Source organism: Neolamprologus brichardi, chromosome 3 (genome assembly GCF_056152115.1).
Source record: "Neolamprologus brichardi isolate AB-2024 chromosome 3, ASM5615211v1, whole genome shotgun sequence".
Classification (NCBI taxonomy): domain Eukaryota; kingdom Metazoa; phylum Chordata; class Actinopteri; order Cichliformes; family Cichlidae; genus Neolamprologus; species Neolamprologus brichardi.
The window spans coordinates 24,870,253-24,898,041 of NC_142106.1; the positions used below are offsets into that span (position 1 = coordinate 24,870,253).

General features: G+C 40.1%; 1 protein-coding gene across 3 annotated transcripts in view; it reads right to left on the reverse strand.

Annotated features, from left to right (window-relative positions):
* The window catches only part of col4a6 (collagen, type IV, alpha 6), a 145,206-nt gene that overhangs the window by 44,678 nt on the left and 72,739 nt on the right, over positions 1-27,789 (reverse strand). For all 3 annotated transcript variants that reach the window (XM_087835292.1, XM_087835288.1, XM_087835284.1), the window contains exon 4: positions 22,174-22,251. In XM_087835292.1, the coding sequence (XP_087691418.1) occupies positions 22,174-22,251 (78 nt within the window). The remainder of the gene's footprint in view (positions 1-22,173; positions 22,252-27,789) is intronic.

A 27,789-nucleotide genomic window follows, 5' to 3' on the forward strand; every position in this document is an offset into this window, starting at 1 on the left:
TGTATCCCTCTTTGTGACCATTCTTATTGTTAGCAAGCTCTTAAAATCAGTCACTAATATAGAACAAGCACCAGTGTGTAAGCCTATATGACTGTAGCTCACATCATCTAGCGATGGTTTACTAATGCTTGAAAAAACAACAGTAGCTTGATTAACTAAATCCTAATGCTCTCATGATAAGACCTGTGTATTAGCATTTGATGCACATGTATGGGCATATCATGTAATTTCACTTCACTTCAATAAACAAACTGAACCTGTTTTCTATTTTTCTATTTCATGCCACTTCGATTTACAGACTTGCATTTCTTTCTTTGTTTTCAGTGCATCTTTGTTTCTTTTGGTTTTTATACCTGAAACAAGTTTCTTTGCAAACTTACATTTTTATTTTGGGTAAAGAAACAAAGTGTTTTCATATATTTTATCAGTTTCCCTTGTGATATAAACATAAAATAGCTTCTTTCACTATTCATATTTTAGGTATAAAATATTACAACCAAACTATCATTGAATGTAAGTTAATTAAATGGTAGCCAAAGGTTACTGATTCTGGTTTGCAGTGAAGCTCGCTGCATCAAACTTTCTAATATTTCCTGGTGGAGCTGGATTGTTAGTTTTCAACACACTGTATGGTTTTCATACTCCATAAGACAGATTCCTACACCTCCGCTCTACAATCGACTCCTCTGGTTTTGGTGATGGCTGCCATTACACACAACCTGTTCTCTGTTTTCACCCAGGTGCTTACCCCACCAGTAAATACCCTATTACTGGTCAGCGGACGATGCCATAAATTTGAGGAGTTTCCTCAGCTGTTGTCCAGGAAGTGAGCAACTTCCTATTTGTTATTTAAATGCAACTACTATGAATCTCTACAAGAAAGACTAAAACATGAGGTAAAAGTTTCAGAATAGGTTTTTACAGCTGTATACATGATATACAGCCTTTTATCCCCTGGTCTTAGAAACTTTAAGTAAGTGGTATAACTGGAGCTAAAGCAACATTACACTCCCATGCGTCCACCCTGAAAGTTAGCCCACAATGATGCCAACTGCTCAGAGCAAACAGCACATGTAATTGGCATGCACAACTCATCTAAGCCTTTAAAACCTCTAAACCACTGCTCAAGTATTGTAGATAATCAGGTTTGGCTTAAAAACTAATTACAGTAATCAGTGTTGAATTATCTGGTAGGTCGAGACAAATGGAAAATTAAAGAAGAGGAATTTTGTGCTTAAATACTTCAGTTCACTACAGTATTGCAGTTGCAATAAGCTAAAGTGGATAACAGTAATCCTGTTCTGAGAAAATAGTCTCAACTACACCCCTTTCTCATGATACCATCTTAATTTGACCTTCGTGCTACATTACATTTTAAAGATAAACCATCACAGTGGCGTGTCGGCATCAGTTAATCCCTTAACGACTAGTGTGTCATATTTAATACATTCAGGTTTTTTGCCAGTTTTTGGGACTTTGACATCATCGGTGTGAATTTTTCCCCCTGAAAAACCTAAATAAATTGCACAATAGATTTTTAAGCAATTGAAAAAAACTAATATAGAAATATAGCAAATATAATACAAATTGAATGTCATATATGCAAATTGAAATGTGATTTATTTTTAAACAATAAAAAAATAAAGTAAATAAAAACACATTTTCTGGCAATTATTTCATGATTCAGGCTTGAAAGGGTTAAAAAAGAGTTCAAAGGAAAGGTTAAAAAGCATCCTGCAAAGATAAAAAACATGGGTGAAAATCATACAAACTGTAAGCAACAAATGAATCCTGTTGTATCAGCAAAAACAAGATAGGTTATACCAGTCAAATATCCCAAAACTAAAGGTGGATTAGCTATGAGTGGAAAAAATGTCAGCTTTCCTGTTTTATTTAGGAGAATGTTTCATGAATTTGACCATTTAAGCAAGTTTAAATGTTTAAATTATAAGTAAATTCTCAGATTTTTTTTTTTTTTTTTTAGTAATAAATGTGTTTTCCACACTGCCATGTTAAGTGAACATGAGGAGTTTAGGTTGCAAACACCTAACAGCGTTAATACTGAGTATCAGTTCAAACAAATGAATGTTGATTTTTTTCCTAATCTCATTGTTGGCATCACAAAGTAAATGCTGTCGCGTCGCGGCAGATGGCCGCCCCTCCCTGAGCCTGGTTCTGTTGGAGGTTTCTTCCTGTTTAAAGGGAGTTTTTCCTTCCCACTGTCACCAAGTGCTCTTGCTCAAAGGGAGTTGTCTGAATGTTGGGATTTTCTCTCTATTACTGTAGGCTTTTTACCTTACAATATGAAGTGCCTTGAGGTGACTGTTGTTGTGATGTGGTGCTACATAAATGAACTTTAATTGAATTGAACTGAATTTAAGAGAAGGCAAAAAAATTTGAGCTGAGATGTCCCTTAAAGTAGGATAAGTGAGATTTATTTAAACGTGCTGACTTCAGATGCAAACATTGGGCCTATAGAAGTAATCTAGTATTCACTTCTGTTCTTTGAATCTGGTTTCATAACATTTTTACTGAATTGTGTCATAGAAACTGTCACTAAAGCTTCTGAAAGTCTCAACAAAACTCTGGATTGCAGACCAACCTAAAGGACCAACCACCTCATCCAAATCATATCTGCTGTAATGACGGCTGAGATATCCAAGAATACACTTTTTTCCGCTCTCTTTGATGGCTGTGGGATGCCAAACAAGTCTAAAGCTTGATCAAAACAAGACATCACTCCAAATCTGGCCTCAGTGCTGTCCACTTGGTCATATCGAATGATCCAACACGCTAGAAACAGCCAGACTTTTACTTTGAAGGAATTTTCAATTCCCCTTTACAGAGGCTCTTAATTATGTGAATTAGGAGTTGAGGAATTAAGTGAGTCCTCATGGTTTAGATTCCTTCTTGTCCTTACAACATACCAGAAAGTTGCAGAAGAAGGGAACGAGAATGTTTTACACTTGGAGATAAAAGCAAATGTAGAAGCCTACATGCAGTTTAATTTGAAATGTACGCTTTTATTTTGATAGTGCAGAAAAAACAGGAAGTTGGGCGAGAGGAGAGTGGAGCCACATGGTTTTTTGACCTCGCAATCTCTCTTCATCCATTTTGAATTGAGCTTTATAAGTTTTTATAATTTGGAATTCTGTTGCTGTGTACCTGTTTGGACTTTTGAAGTAAATATTGAGAAACTATCAAGGACTGTTGTTTTGTTTTTTGAACATGGAAAGAGGGGCTAAGCGGAGCGTCAAGCTAAGGCTCCATTGAAAGGAAATCTACATTAGTCAAAAAACCTGCTCTTCACGGATTAATGGAGTTTGAAAACGCCTGACTATAAAGAAAGAAGGAAATACCGAACCAAGGAAAAACTGAAGATGGAAAACTGTAAGTTTTAAATTGCCTTGCCCTTTTTCAATTTGCTGAGGTGCATGTGTATTGATTGAGTTTGGAATTTTGCTACCCATGGATGAACAAAACAGTGGAAAAAGGATTGTAAAAATGACTGAGAAGGCTATGGAAGACTGCAAGACTAGAAATGTCAACACACGTAGACATAAGCTCTCTCAATTAACAGGCATGAAAAAAGAAATTGAGCAATTAATGGAAGATGATGCAAATGTTGACCTCGTTAAAAATAAATTACGAGTTGACTTTAGCTCTTTGCAGCAAGACTTTGCTAGCCTAAATTCTGAACTGCAACAACTTATGAGTGAAGATGAATTTTTGGAAGATCAAAATAGTTGGTTTGATCCAAAGAACAAGTCCCTGAATGATTTCTTTTGGAAATGTGAAGGGTGGATGAATGAAGTCATGAAACGCTCTGAACAGAACAGAGAGGACAACATAGGAAAGCAGGCTGATAATAGGTCCATATCGTCAAAGTCGGCAAGCAAACGCTCAAGTAGATCTGGATCACAACGTGGAAGCATTTCCTCTACATCTTCCTCTATTAGATTAAAGGTAGAAATGGAGCGTGCTGCATTAAAGGCAAAGGCTGCAGCTCTGGAGAAGAGTTTGGCAATAGAAAAGGAAGAAGCGGATTGGTATGCAGAAATGAAAGGAAAGGAGGCTCAATTGCAGGCAGAAGAAAAACAAAGAGAGGCTGCAATAAAGGCTAAAAGGGAAATGCATGCTATGCAGACTGCCCTTGCTGAGTCAGATGCAAAACTGGAAGTTTTGCAAAAATATGAAGATACACAGCCAGACATGAGCATTTTTGCAGATGATGATCAGAATGGCAAAACTGAGATTAAAACAACATTCCACCCAACATCGCAATACGTCTCATCTGCACCCTACGACAACGACGAGGTGCAGACACCAATGCAAGAAAGGACAGTGCCTGCGCCAAGCATTGAAAGGGCTGGTGAACCCGTGCTCGATAATTTGTGTCAAGCCATTTCTCAGCAAGTTAATGTCACTGAGTACCTGGTAAAGAATCACAAAGCATCTCTATTACCTGACATCTCCATTCCAACTTTCAACGGAGATCCACTTGAATACAACTCTTTTATCGGTTCCATTGAACATGGAATTGAAAAGCGTACTGATAATAATCGTGATCGTCTACAGTATTTGCTGCAGTACACGAGTGGACAACCCCATCAGTTGGTTAAAAGTTGCATCCATATGGAACCTTCAGTGGGTTATACAAAGGCGAAACAAATGCTCAAAGAGTTTTTTGGAGATGACTTTAAGATAGCTGAAGCCTACACAAAGGTGGCCCTGGATTGGCAGACAATTAAGCCAGAAGACGGCACTGCACTACAGTCCTTTGCATTGTTTCTCACCGGCTGCTACAATGCAATGACAGATGTTAACTACATGGAAGACTTGGATAATACGTCTAACCTAAGGGCATTAGCTAACAAGCTTCCTTACAAACTTAAAGAATCGTGGCGAAAGCATGCTTGTGACCTGCAAGACAAAACGAAGAAAAGAGTCAAGTTCAAGGATTTTGTCAACTTTATCAATCAGCAAGTTAGGTACGTGCTACACCCACTTTATGGAAATATAAGGGAAACTACAATAGGTGTGAAGGACTCATTCAGACAAAGAGCAAAGCCACAATACGCAGAGACATTCAAACCAAAGAAAGTGTTTACAACAGCAATCACTGACCCTCAAATGGAAAACAAGACAGAAAGTGCCAAACAAGTGGCATCAAAAACACGGACTGTCCCAGTGGATTCAAGCAGCAAACCTTGTGTTTATTGCAAGGGAGAGCAACACAACCTCCAAATCTGCAGAAAGCTCAAGGACAAGCCTCATAAGGAGAAGATTGAGTTTTTAAGGAGCATAGGACTGTGTTTTGCCTGTTTGAAACATGGTCACATGAGTAGCAGCTGCAAAGACAAGCTCCATTGTCAAGAATGCTCTCGACTGCATCCTACCCTGCTGCACATCACCAATAGGGACTCACAAGAAGAAACAGCAAGGGAGGCTACTCAACAGTTCGTATCAAGTGCTCTTGTACAAACAACAGCAACTTTCAGCATGACTGGGGCCGGTAAGGAAGATTGTATTCTTCCAATCGTTCCAGTACGTGTCAAGGCCCAGTCAGGAACCAAGACAGTAACAACATATGCATTCTTGGATCAAGGCAGCTCAGCCACCTTTGTGACAGAGTCACTGATAAAACAACTGAACCTGAACGGACGAATTACGAAAATCTCACTCCGAACGATGGGAAATGAATCTGTTGTGAACACCTGCATTGTGACTGGACTGGAAGTCAGTAGTCTGGATGGTAGCCAGTTTATTAAACTTTCAGAGGTGTATGCACAAAACCACATTCCTGTAAGTAAAAACAATATCCCATGCCAGGAGGATGTTGACAGGTGGTCTCACCTGACGGAAGTGAAACTTCCCACAATCCAAGCGGATGTTGGATTACTCATAGGAGTGAATGTTCCCAAAGCCATGGAACCGCTTAAGGTGGTAAACAGCGTGGACAATGGACCCTACGCAGTGAGAACAATATTAGGTTGGACAGTAAATGGACCACTTAGGAGTGGAGGCGACATGAGTGGGAGAAACAGGTTGGCACAAGTGACTGTGAATAGGATATCAGTAGCCAGGTTGGAAGAGCTCTGGCAGCTACAGTTTAAGCAGGACTTTCCTGATGCGGGACAAGACGAAAATCTTGAAATGTCCAAGGAAGATCGTCAGTTTCTGAACATGGTGTCTCAGTCTGCAAAACTGGAGGATGGCCATTATAGTATTTGTCTTCCAGTGAGAAGCAAGGCGCTGTGCTTGCCAAGCAACAGAGAAGTCGCAGTGCAACATGCGCTGAACTTACAGAAAAGATTCACCAGAGATGTCAAGTTTTACGAGGAATATGTTGCATATATGGATGATATCCTAAAAAAGGGTTACGCAATCAAACTGAACAATGCTGAATGTAAGTCACTGGAGGGACGAACATGGTATTTGCCTCATCATGGAGTGAGACATCCAGTCAAGCGAAAGTTACGTGTTGTCTTCGACTGCGGGGCAAGCTTTCAAGGAACATCGCTGAACCAGCATCTTTTGCAGGGACCGGATTTGACAAGCTCACTGGTGGGAGTCCTCCTGAGGTTTCGACAGGAGACTGTGGCAGTAATGGCTGACGTGGAGGCCATGTTCCACCAAGTCAGAGTCAGCAAGGAAGATACAGATCTCCTCAGGTTTCTTTGGTGGTCTGATGGGAATTACAAGGAGAAGCTTGCAGAACACAAAATGTTGGTCCACATCTTTGGTGCCACCTCTTCGCCAAGTGTTGCATCTTTTGCACTTCAGAAATGTGCTACTGATTTCGAAAGGGAATTTGGTCAAGAAGCTGCAAGGACAGTCAAGAAAAACTTTTATGTGGACGACTGTCTTAAGTCAATTGCAGAGGAAGACGCAGCAATCAACCTGTGTTCTGACTTGAGGAACATGTTGGCAAAAGGCGGATTTCGACTAACAAAATGGTCAAGCAACAGCAGAAAGTTGCTCAACTCAATTCCTGATGAAGAAAGAGCACAAGGATTTAAAGTTCTGAATCTGGACGAGAGTAATTTGCCGATGGAAAGAGCATTGGGAATTCAGTGGTGTGCTGAATCAGATCAGTTCAAGTTCAAGATCAACCTTAAAAACAGACCGAACACTAGAAGAGGACTGCTTTCCCTTCTCAGCTCCATCTTTGATCCACTGGGATTTGTTGCTCCGGTGATTCTGTGTGCAAAAAAAATCTTGCACGATTTATGTCGGAGGAAATACGGCTGGGATGAATCCCTACCAGAGGATGTCATTAAGAGCTGGAATAAGTGGGTTGCAGATTTGCAAAGGCTTGACAACTTTGGAGTTGACAGGAGCATCAAGTCAAAGCATTTTGGTGCATCAGTCTTTGCGCAGCTGCATCATTTTGCTGACGCAAGCGAAGACGCTTATGGAACAGCAAGCTACCTGTTGCTGCGCAATGCAAGTGGCGAGACTCAGTCCACCTTGGTAATGGCAAAGGCAAGGGTTGCACCTTTGAAGTGTCCAACCATCCCACGAATGGAATTGATTGCCGCAACAGTTGCAGTGAAGATGGATAAACTTCTAAAGAAGGAACTAGAAGTAGAACTGCATGAATCTGTTTTTTGGACAGATAGCACGGCTGTGCTAAAGTACTTGAATAGTGAAGGCACAAGATTCAAGACCTTTGTTTCTAATAGGATCTCAGTAATCTTGAGCCATTCTCACATTCGGCAGTGGAGATATGTCAATACCACTTTGAATCCAGCAGATCATGTCTCTAGAGGACAGACTGTTGCAGCATTCTTAAAATGTGGTGATTGGCTTTCGGGACCAAGTTTCCTATTCTGCTCAGAAGATCAGTGGCCCAAGAACCCAGATCCCAGAATGCTGGATTTTGATGACTTAGAGGTCAAAAGAGAAGCTCAGACACATGTCATTCAGATGCAAGGGCTCAAAGACTCAGTAGACCAGCTGATGAATCACTACTCATCCTGGACAAAGCTAAAGCGTGCTGTAGCCTGGTTCATGAAGCTGAAGAGTTTGCTTAAGGAATTAATAGCAAAGAGAAAGGAAGCAAGCACAATAAGTGAGGAAATCAGGATGAGCCAATTCAAGAAAGCTTTCAAGGGAAAAAATCTAACCTGTGATGATTTGTCTGAAGCAGAAATGGAAATTGTGAAGTATTTTTGCTGAAAGAACATCAAAGGGTGAAGAAAAATAGCTCTCTCTACAAGTTGACTCCAATACTGCAAGATGGAGTCATAAGAGTTGGAGGAAGGTTAAGTCGAGCAGCGATGCCAGATGATGCTAAGCAGCAAGTTATCTTGCCAAAGGAGTCACATATCACACAGCTTGTGTTAAGACATACCCATGATGTTACAGCTCACGCCGGACGGAATCACATGTTGGCTCATCTGCGTCAAAAATTTTGGATCCCTGGAGCAAATGGAGCCATTAGAAGGTTCTTGTCAAAATGTGTCACCTGTAAAAGGCTACATGGAAGTACTGGCAAACAAATAATGGCAGATTTACCAAAATGCAGGATCCTGCCTGATGACCCTCCGTTCACCAAAGTAGGCGTTGACTACTTTGGTCCATTCCTGGTAAAAAGGGGAAGAAGTCAAGTAAAGAGATATGGTGTCATTTTCACATGTCTTACCACACGAGCTGTACATCTGGAGGTTGCATCTTCACTTGACACTGATGCGTGTCTCAACGCCATCAGAAGATTCCTTGCCAGAAGAGGACAAGTTAAAGAGATGTACTCGGATAATGGAACCAACTTCCGATCAGCTAACAGTGAGTTAAAGAAAGCAATTAAAGAATGGAATTCCAGTATGATCATAAAATCATTGCAGCAAAGGGGGATCCAATGGCATTTTAATCCACCAGCAGGATCTCACCATGGAGGAAGCTGGGAGAGACTCATCCGCTCAGTGAGAAAAATTTTGAACGTCACAGTAAAAGAACAACTGTTGGATGAAGAAGGTCTCCACACCTTGCTGTGTGAAGCTGAGGCTATCATAAACAGCAGGCCTATTACAAAGGAATCTTCAGATCCCAATGACCTGGAGGCTTTAACACCCAACCATCTCCTGTTGCTGAAGGTTAAGCCAGAATTACCCCCAGGAATCTTCAACAAGGATGCCCAGTATGTAAATCGCAGGTGGAGACAAATCCAATATCTTGCAGACATTTTTTGGAAACGCTGGTGCAAGGAATACCTCATGCAACTCCAAGAGCGTCAACGATGGACTACACCTAAGAGAAATTTCCATGTTGGTGATGTTGTGCTGATCGTAGATGACACAGCACCCAGAAATTCATGGCCACTAGGAAGAATCGTAGAGATCTTTCCAGACCAGAAAGGTCTGGTGCGTCAGGTGAAAGTAAAGACCAAGACCAATGAGCTTTGTCGACCAGTTACAAAGCTGTGCCTTTTGCAAGAAGCCGAAGATAACTGATGCACTCTTCGAAAGTCAAGAACTAGTTTCCTCTGAGGGGAGGAAAATGAAAGAAGATTTCTTTAAGATAGTTGAAGTTCAGTTAAGTAATGTAGCCATAGATCTTTTCATTTAAGTTAAAGATTTTGGAGTAATTGTTTCAAAGACATTGATAACAATTAGGAGCCGGTAATGTAGAAGCCTACATGCAGTTTAATTTGAAATGTACGCTTTTATTTTGATAGTGCAGAAAAAACAGGAAGTTGGGCGAGAGGAGAGTGGAGCCACATGGTTTTTTGACCTCGCAATCTCTCTTCATCCATTTTGAATTGAGCTTTATAAGTTTTTATAATTTGGAATTCTGTTGCTGTGTACCTGTTTGGACTTTTGAAGTAAATATTGAGAAACTATCAAGGACTGTTGTTTTGTTTTTTGAACATGGAAAGAGGGGCTAAGCGGAGCGTCAAGCTAAGGCTCCATTGAAAGGAAATCTACAGCAAACAACTCAAATCCAGTCAAGCCTGTCACACGTCTCCACATGGATTATAAAGCACCTTATTTTCCTTAACTTCAAACGCATAATATGTCCATATGTCTACGCTGCTCTTCCAGCGAGCGCAGGAGCTTCCTCCCCTCCCTCCCTGTTTCTCAGCAGCATCTACCCTTACTGCACAAAGAGATCACTTCTGATTGGATCAGTTCCAAACTGCCTTTCTGTACAATTAATTCATTAGTTCTAATTAAATGTCACATTTTCATCTCGTTTTAAATAGTTGACTAGTGTCAGTACATTTCATCATAGTTTTCGTGACGTGGGTTTCCACTGGCGGGGCAGCTCTAGTAGGTGTGATGCGTAGGTGGTCGAGCGTGTTCGTCCATAGGCCGTTTGCTGTTTTTTGTTTGGTTAAGCTTTTGAATTGTTCGGCTTGCCTCAGATTAAAAGTGTGCATGACAAAAAGCTGAGGTGTATCCTTGTGCGAAGACGAGCTCCATCCAGCTGTGTTTAGTTAGGCTGGGATTGAGATTCCTGCAGAGCTTTCTGCTAATGTGCATATTTTCTATATCAGAGCGTATCTGTGTGTGTCTCCATCAGCAGCGTGGGACATATCTCCTCCACGTATCTCCTATCTGCTCCTTCAAAACAAGAGCCCTAAGAGGAGAAACAACAGCAGAGGCCCCTCTACTCCCATGCGATACCATCTGACGCCCACCCAAAGTGCAGCGAGGAGTCAGCAAGGTCTAAATCAAAGCAGCAAGAGCAACATATTTGCTTTTAATCGTGCTTATTTTAAAGCAGCACAATGTATGAGACACGCAGTGCGAGCGGATTAAGAAATACCACACACATGCTCAGACATAATTGCATGTTCTGTATTTCTGGGTGACATATTTCGTCTTGCCCTTTAAGGTGATGAGCTTCTGCATGTTTAACAGGGTCTCACTGAGTTTATGCTTAACAAGAAGGGCACGGCAGCTCTGAGAATAAAAAGTCATAAATGACGGTTTCCATTTATGTGGAATTGTCATAAAACAACTTCGCTGTCATCACTTTAAATCACAAGAGCCTATAAAATCAGTAATAATCAGGTTTGCACATTCCTGCACGTGTTGACCTTTGTTTGAGTGTGTTTGTGTGCTTAGACTTAGATCGCCCAGGTATTTAATTCCTACTTTGTACAGAAAAGGGAGCAGTGAGGATAAACTACAGAGATCTGGTCTCTGGATACTTTGCTCAACACTTATTTTTTTTATTCAGTTTAATTCTTTAATTTTGTTTGAGATACATAAAAAGGATTGCAGCTAGTATTAGACATATAAAAATGAAAGTTTAATGTCTAAAAACTAGAAAAAATTTAACTTTTTGGGACTAAGAAGTATATATATCCAATGAGACACATTAGAAGTAATGTACGGATAATTTTGCACTTTAGTCGTGTTGTGATGATTATTTCAGGTTTGCTGTTTAGACTGTGATTCGTCCATATAAGTAACGTGGTTTCCAGTGTTTGGGTAAAGATTTGCGTTATAGCAGACTGCAACTGAGACTCCTGTAGTCATTCACTGAAGCTTCAGTCAGTGTTCAGGTTCATTTATCCACACACTCCTGTGACTGTGTGACGTATGGGGCACAAAAACACAACACAAACTGAGCTCTTTGTCTTTGTCTAATAAATAATGTTAATATTGAGTAGAAGTGTTGTTAACACTCAGGGCAGTCTTACATTTTTGTCTTTGTAATACATTTTGATAAAATAAAGTTGTATTAAGTTGGTGTAAAATGTATTAAAAATGACTTTGACATGACTTTGATATACTACACTGGGTTCTTCTCTTTTATCTTTTTTGTACACATTAAATAAGCAACTTAATAAAACTCAACTCTTCATTCGGCATTACTTCATTTAAAACCAGCTTCTGTAACTTTAAGCTCGACCAAACACAACTTATGTACACACAATATAACTCTGCTGCACTTGATTTTCTAATCAACACTAACGTGAATGCCGTTAAACTTCATACGATACTGGAACACATGAACGTTTTCCATCTGGAAGGCTGTATATTTTGCAGAACTAGCAAGTGTAACAATCAAACAAAGTTTTGGTTAAAAATACTTTGCTTTGCTGCTTCTTTATTACTTTAGCTGTATACACATTCAGCTATCGGGACCAGTGACAGGTGCACCGACTTGCACAAGAACACTTCAGTATACCCACTCTTACACTGGGGCCACATCCTGTCATAACTCGGCTTTAACAGGAAGCAGAATTAAATACACATACACACAAAAATAAGTCTTAGATAAAATGATATAAAACAATGTTAAAAAAAAGCATCAGTTATCGTGTGTTTAGTAGAAAACGCCAAAACTGTATCACCACATGTTATCAGATGAGCCATTCTGAACTAAACAAACTCCCTTTTCCGAGGAAAATCCCCCACACACTAAATGTAGACTTGTTGTAAATTTCAGTTCCTGAACATGCCATATGAGGGCAGTAGAGTGCACTGAGATAATGCACTTTGATAAAGAAGGTCTTTAAACCTTGTGTCCAAGTCTCTGTCTTTAAGATTTAACACGAAACAACAAAAATAAAATATTCAAAGTCTGAAGAAGATGAGGAAACGAAGGAGTGACAGAAAACAGGCTGCAGAGGTCAGGGAAGTAGCTTTTCTGAACACGCACATGAAAACACGCACGCACACTTGTCTCTGTGTGTCTGTGAGTCTGTGATCCTGGTGCCCCTGACCTTCTGCTCTTTTCTAGTCTTTGTGGTGGCTATGACCTTTGACCTTTTTTAGAGTAAAGGCTGCCTCTTCTTGGGGAGTGGAGGGGCTATGAGTGTCAGGTGTTCGTGTGTTTGAATAAAGCGATTCAAGGCGAGACGCAGGTTCAAAGCTCTCATTTCAACTCCGACTGACAGATGAGTAAGGCGGGGTTTTGTATGTTGAGATATTCTGGACAATGGGAGCCAAAATGGCCCCTCTACCACTATTTTACAAGTGTGTGTGTGTGTGTGTGTGTGTGTGTAAGATGAAGCCTAAACAAAACCCACCAGCATACTTTAACTGGTGGACTTCCTGAAGGGGGAACCTGATAAAATATCACACTGGGGCCCAGAAACCTGTGTGTGTGGGAAGATGTTTGTATGACAGGCCACTGCTGATAAGTTGGTCCTGAACATCACCATATATGTCGCACACACACATAGCAATACCTGAGATTTAGGCACGCGTGCACCACTATTAGCTACACTTGTGCACAAGCCCTCAGTCAGGGACGTGCACGCAAACTTAATAATCTTCAGATTGAACGATAAGGAACAGAAAAGCGAGAGATCAAAGTTATCATTCATGCTTTTCTCATTCTGTTGCAAACACTGATTATCTCTGTGTGTGTTTCCCCTCTCTTCGGTCTTTTCATATAGAACATTTTTTCAAGGCTTTTCTCTTTATAATATCGGCAATGACAAATAATTCAGCCGCAGCTACCACGATCAGTCTGAGTTATGGGGAAATCATGGTTCAGGAGCGGTAGCATGTTTTACATTTTATTCGCAGTCTGTGGGCCACAATCTGTACTTTTCAAGCTGCATTTTTGGATGTTTTGGATGTTTTTTCACACTTCTGCCATTCTCGGGGAGTTCTGCTGTCACTGTCTGCTTGTCAACCAATCAGCATTCAACAGACGCTCAGCGATCATAGACGTCGAGCAACACTGTCGGGACTCTGGAGGACTGCACTGGAGCACATTTGCTGTGCTCTCTATAGCTAGCTGATGAACCAACAAGTGCACATGCAAAAGTAGTCGACACAGCGGCTGTATCACATGTTTTTGACGTTCCTGCCACCTGACAACAGACTTCTCTGCATCCAAAGTTTTAGTTTGCTGATAGTATTTTTCTCTTTGTATTACCACAGATCAGGCTACAGTGAAAGAAAACAAAAATCTCAAGTTGCTGAGATCTTTGTATCCTCTCTTTATCAAACAGTGAACTTCCGTGCACACTCTCTCTCAAGTATTTTACTTCTCTTTCCTTTTCCAGTGGTTTGAAACAAAATCAACACCACTGTCGTTACCCTTTCTTTTTTAACCTCTGATGACACCATCTCTCTGTGGCAGTGATAGAAAACTTAATCCATTTTGAAACTGTTATTTCTCTGCCAATTCCTCCTCCTTTGTTTAGGGATTACGAACAAACAGTCTGACCAGTGTGTCCTTATCTTTTCTGAAGGTAAAGGCCTCAGGGAGCCTTTCATCGAGCGGCCTCATAGGGGATTCATCCTACCGTGACACACATCCCTCTGCCTTCATCTCACTTTAGCCGAGGTAGACGCTCTACCTTCCTCTACATTCATCCTTTATCCCTGCACCCTTTTTGTTGTCTGTCTCCATGCGAGACAGAGAGTGTGTCTGTTTCTTTTCTCCTGAACAGAGTTTCAAATTTGGCGCAGTCTGTCAGGACTGACAGACACTGAAAGACATATTCATTTGAACCAACTTGAAGCAAAAAAAATGTGCATGTTAGAGGCTTCAAATAAGCACCTCTGACAGCCTGGGCAAGCCAACAGCATAAAAAAACAAATACATCCATCATTTAAAGTTGCACCATGCCCATCCTTAAAACTGATAACTGGAATCAGCTGTTAATAACCGCAGATAAAAGGATAACGATTGAGAAATGATACCGTATCTGCCAACCTTTTCTAGGCCATCAATTGAAGGGCTTATCAAGGGAGTCAAATCTTCTCAAACTTGTCCAGGCCTTAAACCTCATGTGTGTTCTCACTAGTCGTAGTAAATCGTAGTAAAAAATTACATAAAATAAACTATATACAAAGTGTCTTCAAGCTTCTTGCTTGAAACCATTCGTACTACACAGAGCAATTAAGCAATAAACAATTAAACTGAAATGTTTTTCATGGTTTTCTCTTTCTACTATAGAAATGTCGTTTTATTTAGCAGTTACAGTTAACAAACTGAACAGTCTGGGCAATGAGCTACCAGAACCTTCTCTGTCATTTTAAATATTTATGTCTTTTTATTTATTGATTCCCTGTTGTGTGTATGAAACCTCAAAGAATGATAAGTTTGTTTATCTTAACAGTTTTAGTCACTACTTCTTTTTTTTTTTTTTTTTGGGGGGGGGGGGGGGGGTGTTAGTAAAGTCACCCCATCTCATGCTGATGCAAAAATGAACATCTCAGCTTGTGCTGCATCACTTCTGAGCTTCAAAGATTCCTCATTTAAGCTAAATAACCCAATCACCCGGCTGCAGATAGGAGGTGGCTGGACCTGACTGTAGCACCAATGAGACTCTTTTAATAGCATCAGCCTTTGCAGTCTTTCTCTTGAGTGAGCCCCTCACTCCCAGTGTTAAGTCACATATTGCAGCTGACAGTGTGGAGAGCTTCACTCCAGCACGACACAGAAAATGTTGAGCTGACCCCTCTGGACCCTCAGCAAAATCAGGAAGTCTTTTTCCCTCTGTCTCTGTTTCTGATCAGCACAGATGAAGGCTTGACAAAATTAAATAAAACACATGCTTCCTGATCTTTCTTTAATTTGAAAAGCCCAACCAAACCATCCTGTCGTCCCCAGGGCTGCCCTTTGACCCTCGAGGTTCACCCAGTTGGAGAGGATGTTTTTGGACTTAATAGATCCAACCTGACACATGTTAAATCCACCGAACAAAAAACATCACGGAAGCATGTGAACACACTTTTGCTCTGTATCCTCTCAGAGCTTCAGGACTTTTTAAGTGGAAGAAAAGCTGAAGCCTTTGGGCAAATCTAATGAAACTAAAAACTAAAACATTGGTGTGTTACGTAATGCCACTGATAAAAGCCTCTTTATCCTTTCTAAGTTTGCAAAGCTGACAGGGAAGATATATTAGGTTGTTTTTTTTGTACTTGTTTTTCTTTATTACCAGATGTCTGCTACATGCCACATTTATTTGCTGAAGATTATTCTATTGATATTTTTACGCCCAGGCATGCTGGCTCGGCCCACTGTTCCAGGTAAATGCAGTGCCCTCAAGTGCTGTTAGCACAGATGTGGGTAAGTATGAGCCAAAAAAATTGGCCATGGGAAAACACGAACAACAAATGCAAGTATCACAAATATTTAAAAGGTCAACGACTGACTTGCACCCAACACATTTTTTTAAATGAGACTCTGTACATCACACGTTCTAAAACGAGTGATTTACTGAATGAGGGGAACTTCCAAAGACTTACAGAAAGAAAAAAGGGATAACCAAACTAATTTTATTAATAAAGTCAGTGTAAAGTTTTTGTCTTTCTGGATGTTTGGAGGGAGAAATTGGGGAAAGTGCAGGAATAATAACCTCCTATTAAAGCAGTTCGATCATTTAGTCTTCATCTTTTGTGTAAAATAAGAAGCCATTTATGTTGTCATAGTTTAGATGCGCTCTAAAGCCATCAAAACTTGGCCAAACTTACATGTAGCTAGGTAACATGATTAGCACTTGGGTGACTGAATCCCAAATATAATAACAGTCGGCGTTTTAATAATAATTTGCTCCTGCAAATCTGGAACTTCCCACACTGCAGACTACATTTAAGTGGGGCTTACTTAGTCAAGAAGATAGTTACACTTAATCAAAAATAAGCAGTTTCACCTCAACTGAACAACAGGTGAAAATATAAAAGAAACTCAACAATAACAAGCTAAGGAAAATTTAAAAAAAGATTGCTCTACTTCATCTGTTTCACCACTTTGAGCACTTATGCTACTACTGAACAGAGCTACGCTAAACCTATGCATTTCCCTCATTTCCACCAGCTCTTCTTAGCTGTAGCTTCACATATATTATAAGAGATTCTACTGGTCTCTATATTCAACTCCCAACATGCGCCACAGCACAGAAAAAACCCACCAAAGAATTGCAGCAGTGCTGCGCTCTGGTGTTTCTTATTGCTGTCTGCATATCTGTGTTCAAACTGTAGTTTTTTGAATAGTTTCTCATGGATAAAATGCAAATAAAACCTCGTCTTGCAAACCTCTCAGTTATAAGGTGATGCTGGCAACTTTTCCATCTTCTCATGTTAATTGTAAAGTTTTAGGAATCATAAAAAAATGTAATGAAACTGAAAACTTGTCCTTTTGGCCTGGTTTTCATATGCTGTGTCACATATGTCACACTTTAAAATACAATGGGATAGAGGGTGTAATTTAACCGAGGTCACGTTTCTGCTTGTTAGTAATATAAACACAGTACGGTACGTTTACAGTCCATTCATTAGCACAAGTATAGCTGTATTGTAATGAATTGTATCTAGTTTGCACAAATGCAACAGGTTGTGTAAAGGTGCAGTTTTTTCTGCTTTTCAGGGCTGCGACAGTACGTGTGCAGACTCAGTCCAACCCAGTATCACGGCACAGCGTGTAATAGACGCTGGTCCACAACCGTGTAGATGTCAAGCTTTGCCTCTCCAAAGCGTGAAACGGACATGCATGCTCACGTTACAGTATCAGCAGGGGGAGGTAATACAAGGAAGGTATGAAGTACCTCCCAGGCTCCTTCTACACTGGAAACAATTAAGCTTGGTGACGGATTTGTATTTACATGTAAATGTGTTTTTGATGTCTCTTTAAATGTTTTCCCATGATTCTTCTCATGTTGGCTTCAAATAAAATATCTTCCTCTGGTGGTCGATCGGTGTCTATTACCGCACGTCTAGTCTCTTCCGAAATCTTTTTGTTTTTCAAGTAACTGACCAAGAGTTATTAACTCCAGTCAACATAAACAGCTCAGCTCTGCTCGTGAAGGCGGATCAATGTAGCGACACCAGCAGTAACATTGCAAATGTGGACATCACTATGCCGCTATGGTGTAGGTGGAATTTATGTGAATTCAATGAGGTGCTATAAGCTAACACTACATAAGATGCAGCGTGCTGATGTGCAGCAGCTGTGGGCAAACTAAGGCAGCTTAAAGAGCAACTGATAAGAGATTGATGCATGGAAGAGTGATGGTTCGTGGTATGTTGTGCTTTTTCTCCACTATCAAAGTATCTGGTAAATAGAGAGTGCTGCTTTTTCTTTGTGAGATGAACTCCTGATAAACCCCCTCATTTGTTCCGGTTCTTAGACGTCCTTGTGTGCAGATAAGAAATTTAAGAAAAACATAAAAGTTCCCCTTAAGGGTTCAAGAGCACATCTGCACAAAACATACGTGACAACATTTAAACGTTGTCAGTTACCCTCAGCTATCTTTGATTCATATCAGCACATCCATTTTTTACTATGTTAATAAAAGCTGACAAAGTTTGGGGTAGAAACAGCTCCGGGATGATAAACTCAATCCACGTCCGGCTGAAATCCTGACAGCGCCGGCTGACTGTTTCTCGTTCAAAGCAAACTTATCAAGAGGAAATCAGAGGAAGATATTTGACAGACTGTAGAAACATCTCACTGCTGTGACAGGGACTTGGAGAGAAGCCATTAAAGTGGGATTTACAAGGTAAAGAGCATTAGAGATGTCTTCAGGAGGATTTAGGGGGGCCTGCGAGGCTGCAGATGCAAGAAAGCAGAACTTCCACTTAATATTGGGAAAGATCTTAAAACCCAATTAAAGATAATGATCTGTGAAATATTTAATATCTCTTTACTTGTCTGAATGTTTACATGTATGAGCTTGACGATGATCGATGCTGGGATACTGTTTTTAGAGTCCCACTGAGGTGGGAGTGTACTTACACTCAAAACTGAGTCACAGTTCTGTGCAAAAGTCTTGAGCCAGCCCACATTTCTTTATATTTTATTGGTCTAATGTGAACTTTAAAAACAACTTACTGACCACCAATAATTAACTAATCCAGTTTATCTATTTTTCTGTTGTACTTGACTTTCAACATTCAACAGTATTTTTTTGTTGTTTTTATTTTTCTGGACCATTAATGAAACCTGAAGGAATTCATCTGTCATTTCTAACCCAACGGCTCCCAAACGTTTTGCGCTTTAATTGAATTTAAACAATTCATGGCTACAATAATAATAATTATATTTTACATTAAAAACACAATTTTAATTGCGGATGTTGCACTTATTCCTGGATTAACCATTACAGAAACATTCAAAATCGATTACTAGTACAGTTAATTTAGGGCAGCTGTCACATAAACATTGGGTTTAGTTAGTGGTCTAATCATTTGTTAGATACTGTATACATGTACATACATAAATAACATTTACTGAAGGCAAAAACATAAATATGCTCCCTTAATTCCTTTATAGATTAACAACCTTGAAAGCAAACAGCTAATGTTTAAGTCTATGAGCACTGGTTTGCTTTAAGTTTAGAAACAGAGATTTAAAAACTTTCCTTTGTGACATAACTCGAGTCTCCTATATACCTCACTTTGTGTTCAACGCTTCAGCTGACAGAACGCAGTCGGGCGTCCGTTTATGGCCGTTATCGGGAGCATGCCTGAGCTCTCTGAGCTCTAACTACAAAAGTAAAACTGAAAAGAGACAAATGAGCACCTTCCCGCTCAAACGGCTCCCAACAGTAACAGTTAAAGACACAGCGGCTGTGTCATTTAGGCTTATCAGAGGGGCTGCGCAGAGGTAGGTGGCATTACCTGAGCTGTATCATTTACCTACATTTACCTATGGGTAAGGCGACACTCGTCACTATGTTATTTACCTAAAGTGGTGCACAGTTAACAGGCAGTAAGTGTAGGGCTGCTGTGTCAGACAGTAATTGCTGTTTGGATAAAGGCTGAAAGAGACCGAGCTTACAGTTAGTCTGGCTTTAGTCAGGACGTCTAAGCAGGGATTTTATTTTGGAAATGATCTAATAATAATTTGCTGTTTTATTGAAGAGCACGATTCACTGATTAACATAAGAAAAACAGGGTTATTTTACATAAGCAGCAATAACCAAATCCTATTTATTTATACTAAAAGGATTTTTGCTGCGTTTCACTATTTAATATTTGGATTATGCTCACTGATTTGCACTCACACTCACACCTGTGGACAATTTAGACTCACCAATTAACCCAACCCGACTACATCTATGTCTTTGGGCTGTGGGAGGAAGCAAGAGTACCTGGAGACGACCTCTGCAGAAGAGGACGGATGGATTTATGGATTTTTGGATGGATAGATCGACTGTTTTTTTCATGCTTCATTTAAAGGGTAATACCGGTGGCCTCACCCATCAACAACCCAGTTTGTAGCCTGAGAGGGAAAAATCCAAGGATAACTAGGATTTTTCTGAGGAATAAAAAAAAGTTTAAAAAATGACACTTTCCCTTTCTTCTAGTGCACTTTCAGTTACTGATTTGGAATAAAGTAGAGCTCAAAGAGCAGTGACAAGAGTCTAAGATTTAAAAAGCAGGGTAAAATAGTGTGTAATCCTCAAACAGTGCTCATAGGTGTGGTTGTGCTGTTTTCTAAGCAGTTCATTTCAATGTTAACCACAAAAAAAATGAAGAAACAATTGGCAGAAAACTGTTGCAAACATGAGTAAATCAGTTTGTGCTCTTCATTTAAATATTCCCTGTTTCATAAAATGAGAACTCTCAGAAATATATATGTAACAGGTTCCCATTTCTTAAATGGGAAAAAAATGTCAAAGCAAAAAACACTGAAACATTTCGTCTTTACCAACTGTTAGCATCTACGACACACTCATCTTAGTTAGATAAGATTAAATGTCAATCTTATCACTGCACTCGTTGTGTACTGTTTTTTTTTTTTTTTAACGCCGGCACTCGGTCGATTCTGACTCAAAAGCAACATTTAAAATTACGGCTGATGTTTTATTGCTGTAGCAACTGTGATTTACTCATTTTTAAATCTTGCCAATAAAGCAGCGGTTTGTATTGGAAGCATTAATATCGCCACCTTCTGTTGTTTTAGAGAGTTTGTGTTTGTTTACAGCACTCGCCCGTCTGGCCCGATGATGCTGAAGCTTTTTTAAAGCCTCGTACAGTAATTTATTAGAGACCAGCAGGATCACACTGACATTTAAAACTTTCCTCTTAAATTCCAGCCATAAATCAGTCAGCTGCTCTTTTGCTCAATACTGAAGTGCAAACAGATGACGGGTGATATATACTGTGCGTATGTGTCATCACCACTAATCAGTGAGCTGATTCCATCATATTCTGCCAGCCTTTGTTTGGATGTTCTTGTTAATTTCATGGTAGCGATGATGAGAAAATAAGTTCCTCGCCCGGAGCCACATGCTGTTTTATGTTTACTCGTTGATTCGTCTTCTGGAGAAACCACATTTACAGCTATTGATGAGGACTGTCGGAGCTTGCATTACACAGTCTGATACAGGCGTCGCTTTGATACGTGTCAAATAGCGATAATGTTTCTGGGCACTAATGTATGTAGCTGTACGATGGAGAGAGATAAGGCCTGGAACTGAAGCCTCGAGGTAATTATTCCTTAATTAAATTAAAGTAATGTACTTGTTTCCTCAGAGTAAAAACCATAATTAACTGAAACCTCAAAGAGGATCAGTGCAGTTATCAGTACAATAAACTCTCCTCTGTGTGACTGTAAAGCTGCCAGATAACAAAATTAAGATTAAGTAAGATAACGACGATGACTCTAGATGAATAAAGGAGTGTTTAATAGTTCCTAACATCGAGTGAACAACTGTGAAACTTGAAGTTGTTTTTTTCTTTTTGCAAAACTGTGCCAGAGTCTTCAGCCAGCCCTCATTTTGGATGCATAAACATATAGAAATGCAGTAGGGAAAAGGGAAAAGATACAGGCTCTACAATATCAACAAGCTTGAAAGACAATATTTGGTGTGACCACCTTTATTGTTTAACACAGTTGAGCTGTCTTAGGCAACTTATAATTTCTGATGATACTTTGATGTGTTCGTATTCCACTGATTTTAGACATACATCTTTCTCTAGAAGCAAAGTACAGAGAAATGTACATGTACACGAGTAACTTTAAAACTACTTTGTTGCAGGATTTTAACAATAAATTTTAAATATCTACTAATAAGAGTTTAGCTGAACTAGGAACTTCTCAGATCCATCAACTATCTGAGAAACTGTGTTCAACACAGACTTTGCTACCAAGTAGAAGTCTTTCAAACATCCCTAAAAACCAAGCGATACGTTTCTCAGGTGTTGTTATTGGACTTAAACAAGTGAAGAGGACATGAAATGGAAAGCATTTCCCCCGAACTCCAGAGGAGAGTACACAGTTGAAAACTTGTGAAAGACTCACCCTGCTTCCTTTCTCTGGAAAGCACCTGCACCCTCTGCTGCAGTCCAAGCCGTCACATGGCTCATCAAACTTTCCACCCTGAAGAAATAAGAAGGTGACAAATTAGAAAGAAATTCTGGGAAATGCATGAGATATGCGATAGCTGTTCCAGATCAAACTTTCAGGTGTTTATCCAAAGTGGGCGAGACATCCTCTCCCTAATTTTAGTGGAACTGTGGGGTATAAAAGTATGACACTGAACACGCTGCTGCAAGAGCACCACTTCAAACACCTTGATAAAAATATGGCAACAATCAGCAAGACATTTGCTGCTGCAGCAGCTGCCAGACACTGACAAATTTGATGTAATTTTAAAGAGGTCAAAAGTTGTTAAGGTGGATTTAGAGAAGTCAGATGTGCTTATTGATGAAGTGCAGGAATTTTTCGATGTATTCTCCAAACATGATGTGTGCCATCACATTCTGTATGGTGTTTATTATCCAGTTGCACTGTTGCACTTGTGACAAGTCCAAAACTGAACCAAGACTGCAGAACCAGTGATGGGGAAACCCTTCACTCTGCAGGGCGCCATCATAATGTCATTGTGACCTGTTTGCTTTCTCAGCCAGAGGCGAGGCTTCATATTTGGCAAATAAGAGAGTCTGTATTAGTGAATAAATGAAAGCTTTATGGATGGAAATAATCTAATTGTAATCCAACTGTGTTATTCGCTTAAATAACAAAACGTACCAATTGGCATGTTAAAGGCTTGGCTCGTAAAGCCTCCTGAATTTACGCTGAATTGGGAGGATTCAAAGGTTCTCACAACATGAAATCCAAAGTGTTGTCAGTGTTTTTAAAGAAGCGCGGCTCTGCATTTATCAGTTTTGCATGACTAATTATACTCCATAACTAACAGCCCATCATAATCAGAGTGGACTGCTTTTTCAAAGCATGACAAGGCTTCCAGGACGCTGTGTGGTTGTGCTTCACACAACCTTTTTTTGATGGCCACCGAGCATTAAAGAAGGCCAGACTGAACTCTCTGTGACCTCAAACCTGAAAGTAACCCAACGTGACCGCAACTGTAATACAAACCAGCTTTAACCTCTTAAGCCCCAACGCCTAACCGATCTCCTGCCTTTTGCCCCCGTATCTGGGGGCGTTGGGGGTTAAGAGGTTAAACCAGCGTTCAAGTTACAATCTGAGATCTGCTCTAATGTCAGCGTACAAATAAGCCTGAAACACTTTCAGTGAGAGAAACTTCCGATTCAACAGTTATTATTACTATTATTGCGCCATGTGACGGCACGCTAGGGTTGTGCTGATTCTCGGGATTGAGGATGGGAGGAGTTTGCCGATTTTTTATAACATTTGTTGGGTATTTTTCATTATTATTATGATTATTTTTATCATGTGTATTAGGTAGGGATGGTATCAGTTGAGAGCTCACATGGTCAGGTTAAGGAGAAGAACTATCGGGCATGCAACTAAAAGTGCTGTTCATGGTTCTGAAACAGCAGCAGAGAGAAGCACATGTCAGCATAACTCAGCCAGTAAGAGAAGCAGCATGCTCACACAGAGTCCATACAGTAATGATGTCTGATGTGTGCATTGACTTCTTCCAAATGAGTTTTCTGTTTGCTCATTTATCTGCACTCAACACAGGTTCAGTGTGCGTGACGTTCGGCTATTAAAGCTCTAAAACACTCCTCTGGTGATCTGCATTTACGGGAGCTTTTCTATATGAGATTCGGTCTTCATGGAAAAAAAATTAAATTATAATAGATAAAGTTTCATTTTAATCTCACTAACAAGCAATCTCACTTTAAAGTGACCCTTTTGTGTAAATTTCTAAATGACATATATTTATTCTTGGAGTGCCCTAGAGTAGCTTTGCATGATTCACAGTTCAAACTGATCCCTCTTTATCTTATCTCGGTGCCTCGATGCAGTCCATTCTCTCTCTGAAACAAGCTGTTTTAGCTCCTGTCTCCTGAGACAACTTTCCTCTGATTGGCTGATGGTGTAGCTGGTGTGCCTAAGATGTCTAAAAGCTGTCTGAAACTGATCATTCAGAGCAGTCTAAAGCCTTTCAGGTCAAAGGGATTACTTTTAATATGTAATATGAACATCCACTACTGGAACGGATTTCAAGTTCAAGAATATGAATCCTATGAACTTACAAAAACTGAAACAAAGATCATGCAATACAAAACGCTGATAAACATCTTTTACTGCTTATGAATACTGAAGGAAAAGACGTTCAGATGCAGATTTACCTTCTAGAAAGGCGCAACTTCAACTCTTCAGTCATACACTTGGATTTTATTATATCTGTTACATATTAATGGTAAAAAAAAAATGAATTTGGTTTATATGTTGTAGTATCTGCAGAAATTTGCAGAAAAGCTCATAAAGTTTGATTCTTGACCTTAACTGTCTGACTTTTTGGGTCATCATCAGTCAAGACACCAACCTTAACCCTTACTCTAATCCCATCCAATAAGAATATGTCACTTTCTATTTCTGTTAGATTGCATTGTCAAGGAACAAAGATAACTTTTGCTCATGAAAAACTGTTTAGTTTTCCCAAAAAAGTCCAGTTTGCCTTTCTCCAAAATAAAGGGTTGGGGTTAGGGTTTTCAGTTGTAATGATGTGGACCTCAGAGGCGAGTTTATTTTTATTCAGAGGGCCAAAAACTAAAAAAAATCTTCACTTCATGTCAGTTTGTTGGCACTGAACAACAATGCATCAGATGATAGAGACTCCCCGGTCATCACAGACCTGAACATGTCTATTTTGCAGCTTATAAACTCCAAGTGAACTGCAGATTAACCTTTTGGAGATATCTATGGAACATCACACGGCTCTTTTGGAGTTTATAGGCCACCCAGAGAGAGACAGCGAGAGAGAGAGAACCTTTATAAGCTGACCCATGATTCTTAAACTACACAAGGCTCTGTAAACGTCAAGAAACCCAAACACATCCATCCGTGCTTATGGGTCCAATGATGAGACAGACGAAATCTGCGAGTGCTCGTATGGATCTCTGAATTTATTGATGATGCCTGAAATTTTGTTACCTGCTCAAATAAAGTGTTGCAGTCTTGATTGTTTCTGTGTGAACCCAAGAAAAATGCTCTATATGAAACAGCTGTTTGAACCTCTCTCCAGGGTCAAACTCGAGGGTCTTGGCTGACATTTCACTGACTGCTCATGAACTGGAGAGAGGGATAGAAAGAAATCAGTTGAGATCTGATGGAGACTAAGAGGACAGATGTGGATGAGGATATGTTGTGATGAGGTTTGAAAGTTTGCAGGGTGGAGCTTAAGTGTGTTCTGTATTAGATCATATGACCCCAGACTGTGAGAGCAATAATCAAGGTTGACGTTCGCTCAAAAGCTCCAATCCAAATGCCTTTAAAATTTCTTTGAGTATAAAACTAGAGAGATTCCTGGAATTAGGCATTTTTTTCTAGAAGATAAAGTTTATAAATATTTTTAGCGAAGAATATTAATAGAGAAGGACAGACCAAAGAATACTATTGCCAACTTCACCTGCTACAAGTACTACAACTGCTGCTGCTGCATTGTGTGATTGTAGAGAAAGAAAAGTGGAGGAAAATTCACAACAATGAGAAAGTGAGCTTGGCACAGAGTAGGGAGAGAGAAAGAGAGAAGAAGGGGAAAGGTCATTGGTGCTGGTCATGCTTTTATTCCCTCTGATCTCCTCTATTGGTCTAATCACAATGACAGAAGGAGGGCAACAGAGAGGGAAACAAGAGAGGGAGAAAAAAGGGAGAAAGAGTGGGATAGAAATGGGGGGAGAGCCATAAAAAATAGGGAGGGTGCTCAGGTTAAAGGCTAAAGAGGCTAAAGAGACAAGAAGCTAAAAATAGAAGCACAGCAAGTGATTTGGAGCATTTTTCCTACTCACAGTGAAATCTTTAAAAGATTTTTTAAAGGAAAAGAGGCAAGCATGATGGGAAATCTATGGAATTAGAAAATAATAGCAAAAGAAAGAAAAGCAAAGGAGAGACTTCAGATTTGATGCTGATTAGTAGTCTGTGCATCTCAGTTCTCAGATTTCAACTTTTGATTTGGGTCTGTTATCCTTCTTTTGTTAAACCACAAATTCTTCCTGGTGTATTGTCCAATGAGAGAGCACTGATTCAGATTCTTTTTGCCCCCGGGATCCTCACTTCTGGGCTCTAATCCAGGTTCCACCTGAGCAGGGCGGAGATGTGCTCGGGCACTGGTGCTTGTTCACTTCCCTCTGTCCACACCCAGACTTTAAAGATGAGGGATGATATGTGCAAACAGATGCTAAGCTGCAGATCAGCGGGGGAAAAACTCAGAGTAGAAGCCGAGTGATGTAACGGTGAACGTGGAGAGACAAAACATAGTCACGTGCACGCGGCGAAGAACTACTGTTAACAGGAACACGTGAGTACATTTGGACAAGCAGACACAGGTATTACACTGTACTGCTAATCCCAACACCCTAAAGCTCAAACATAAATGTCAAAGGAGACCTTTAAACATGACAGAACAGTCAGATTTTCCTCACTATGAAACTCAGAACAGCACACACACACTTACAGAGCTACAGACAGCTAAGATTATCTCATAGAAAAGGTAAAGATATCAGGACAATGAGCTGAAACCTAAATTCACAACGTGAATGCTACTTGATCATCTCTTGTGTTCTGTCGTGTGTTTAAGGCATGCTGAACACTTTCTGCTGCTGGATAACATAAAAGCAAAATATAGTTCATTGCTGGAGTGAAGACAGAAGCAAGCTGTCTTGTGTTACAGGGTTAAAATTAACTCTCAAGTAACTCAAACATTTCTCACAGACTTAGACTTTTCGACAAATGAGAGCATGTTTCACTGGACAATAAGGTCAGCTGCCTCGGCAGTGAGTCTCTAGAGAATGAACTCTAACTTCAGCATCTTGGTCTGCAGGTTTTAGTCTTTGTTCAGCTATGCAGTCCAGCTAAGACTGGTCTAACAACCAGTCCTCCATATGTTGCAGTTCCTGGTAAGAACAACTTCTTAACTCAAAAATCTCCGGGACAGTAGAAAAACTTCAGTCCAGGAAGGTAAACGTAGACTACATCCAGGGGGAAACAAATTGGTAACAAGGACACTGATACAAAGGCAGTTAGGCAAGACAGAAGGGAAACATAACATGAGAAGCCGGTGTGTTTAAAAACTACTGGCCCACCTACACAGTCCTCCTACAGGAGCTGCCTGGCCATGAAAACTCAGTCCCTGAATCTCCCAGAGGGCGGTTTTTGTGCTACTGTTAATCCCAGGGGAGATTTGGACATTACATGGTCTGTGACTTTGTGCTGGACTTGCTTGAATCGTCCATTAGTGGAAAACATCTACTCCCAGTAATCAGGTTTCATTGTAATCATATACAGTATATGAGCTCTCGAAATTATTTTCAGCATCAAGTAAATGTGCAACATGTGCTCACTGTATATTAAACAAAGTTTAAGTTGTTTGGCATGCAATGCGCCCAATTAAATACATGGCTGCCTTCATTTTGCTGACCCAGGTGCAGCAGAAGTGCATCCTTGAAAGTAGGCTTACTAGTGGTCAAGTGTGAACCCCTCCAACGG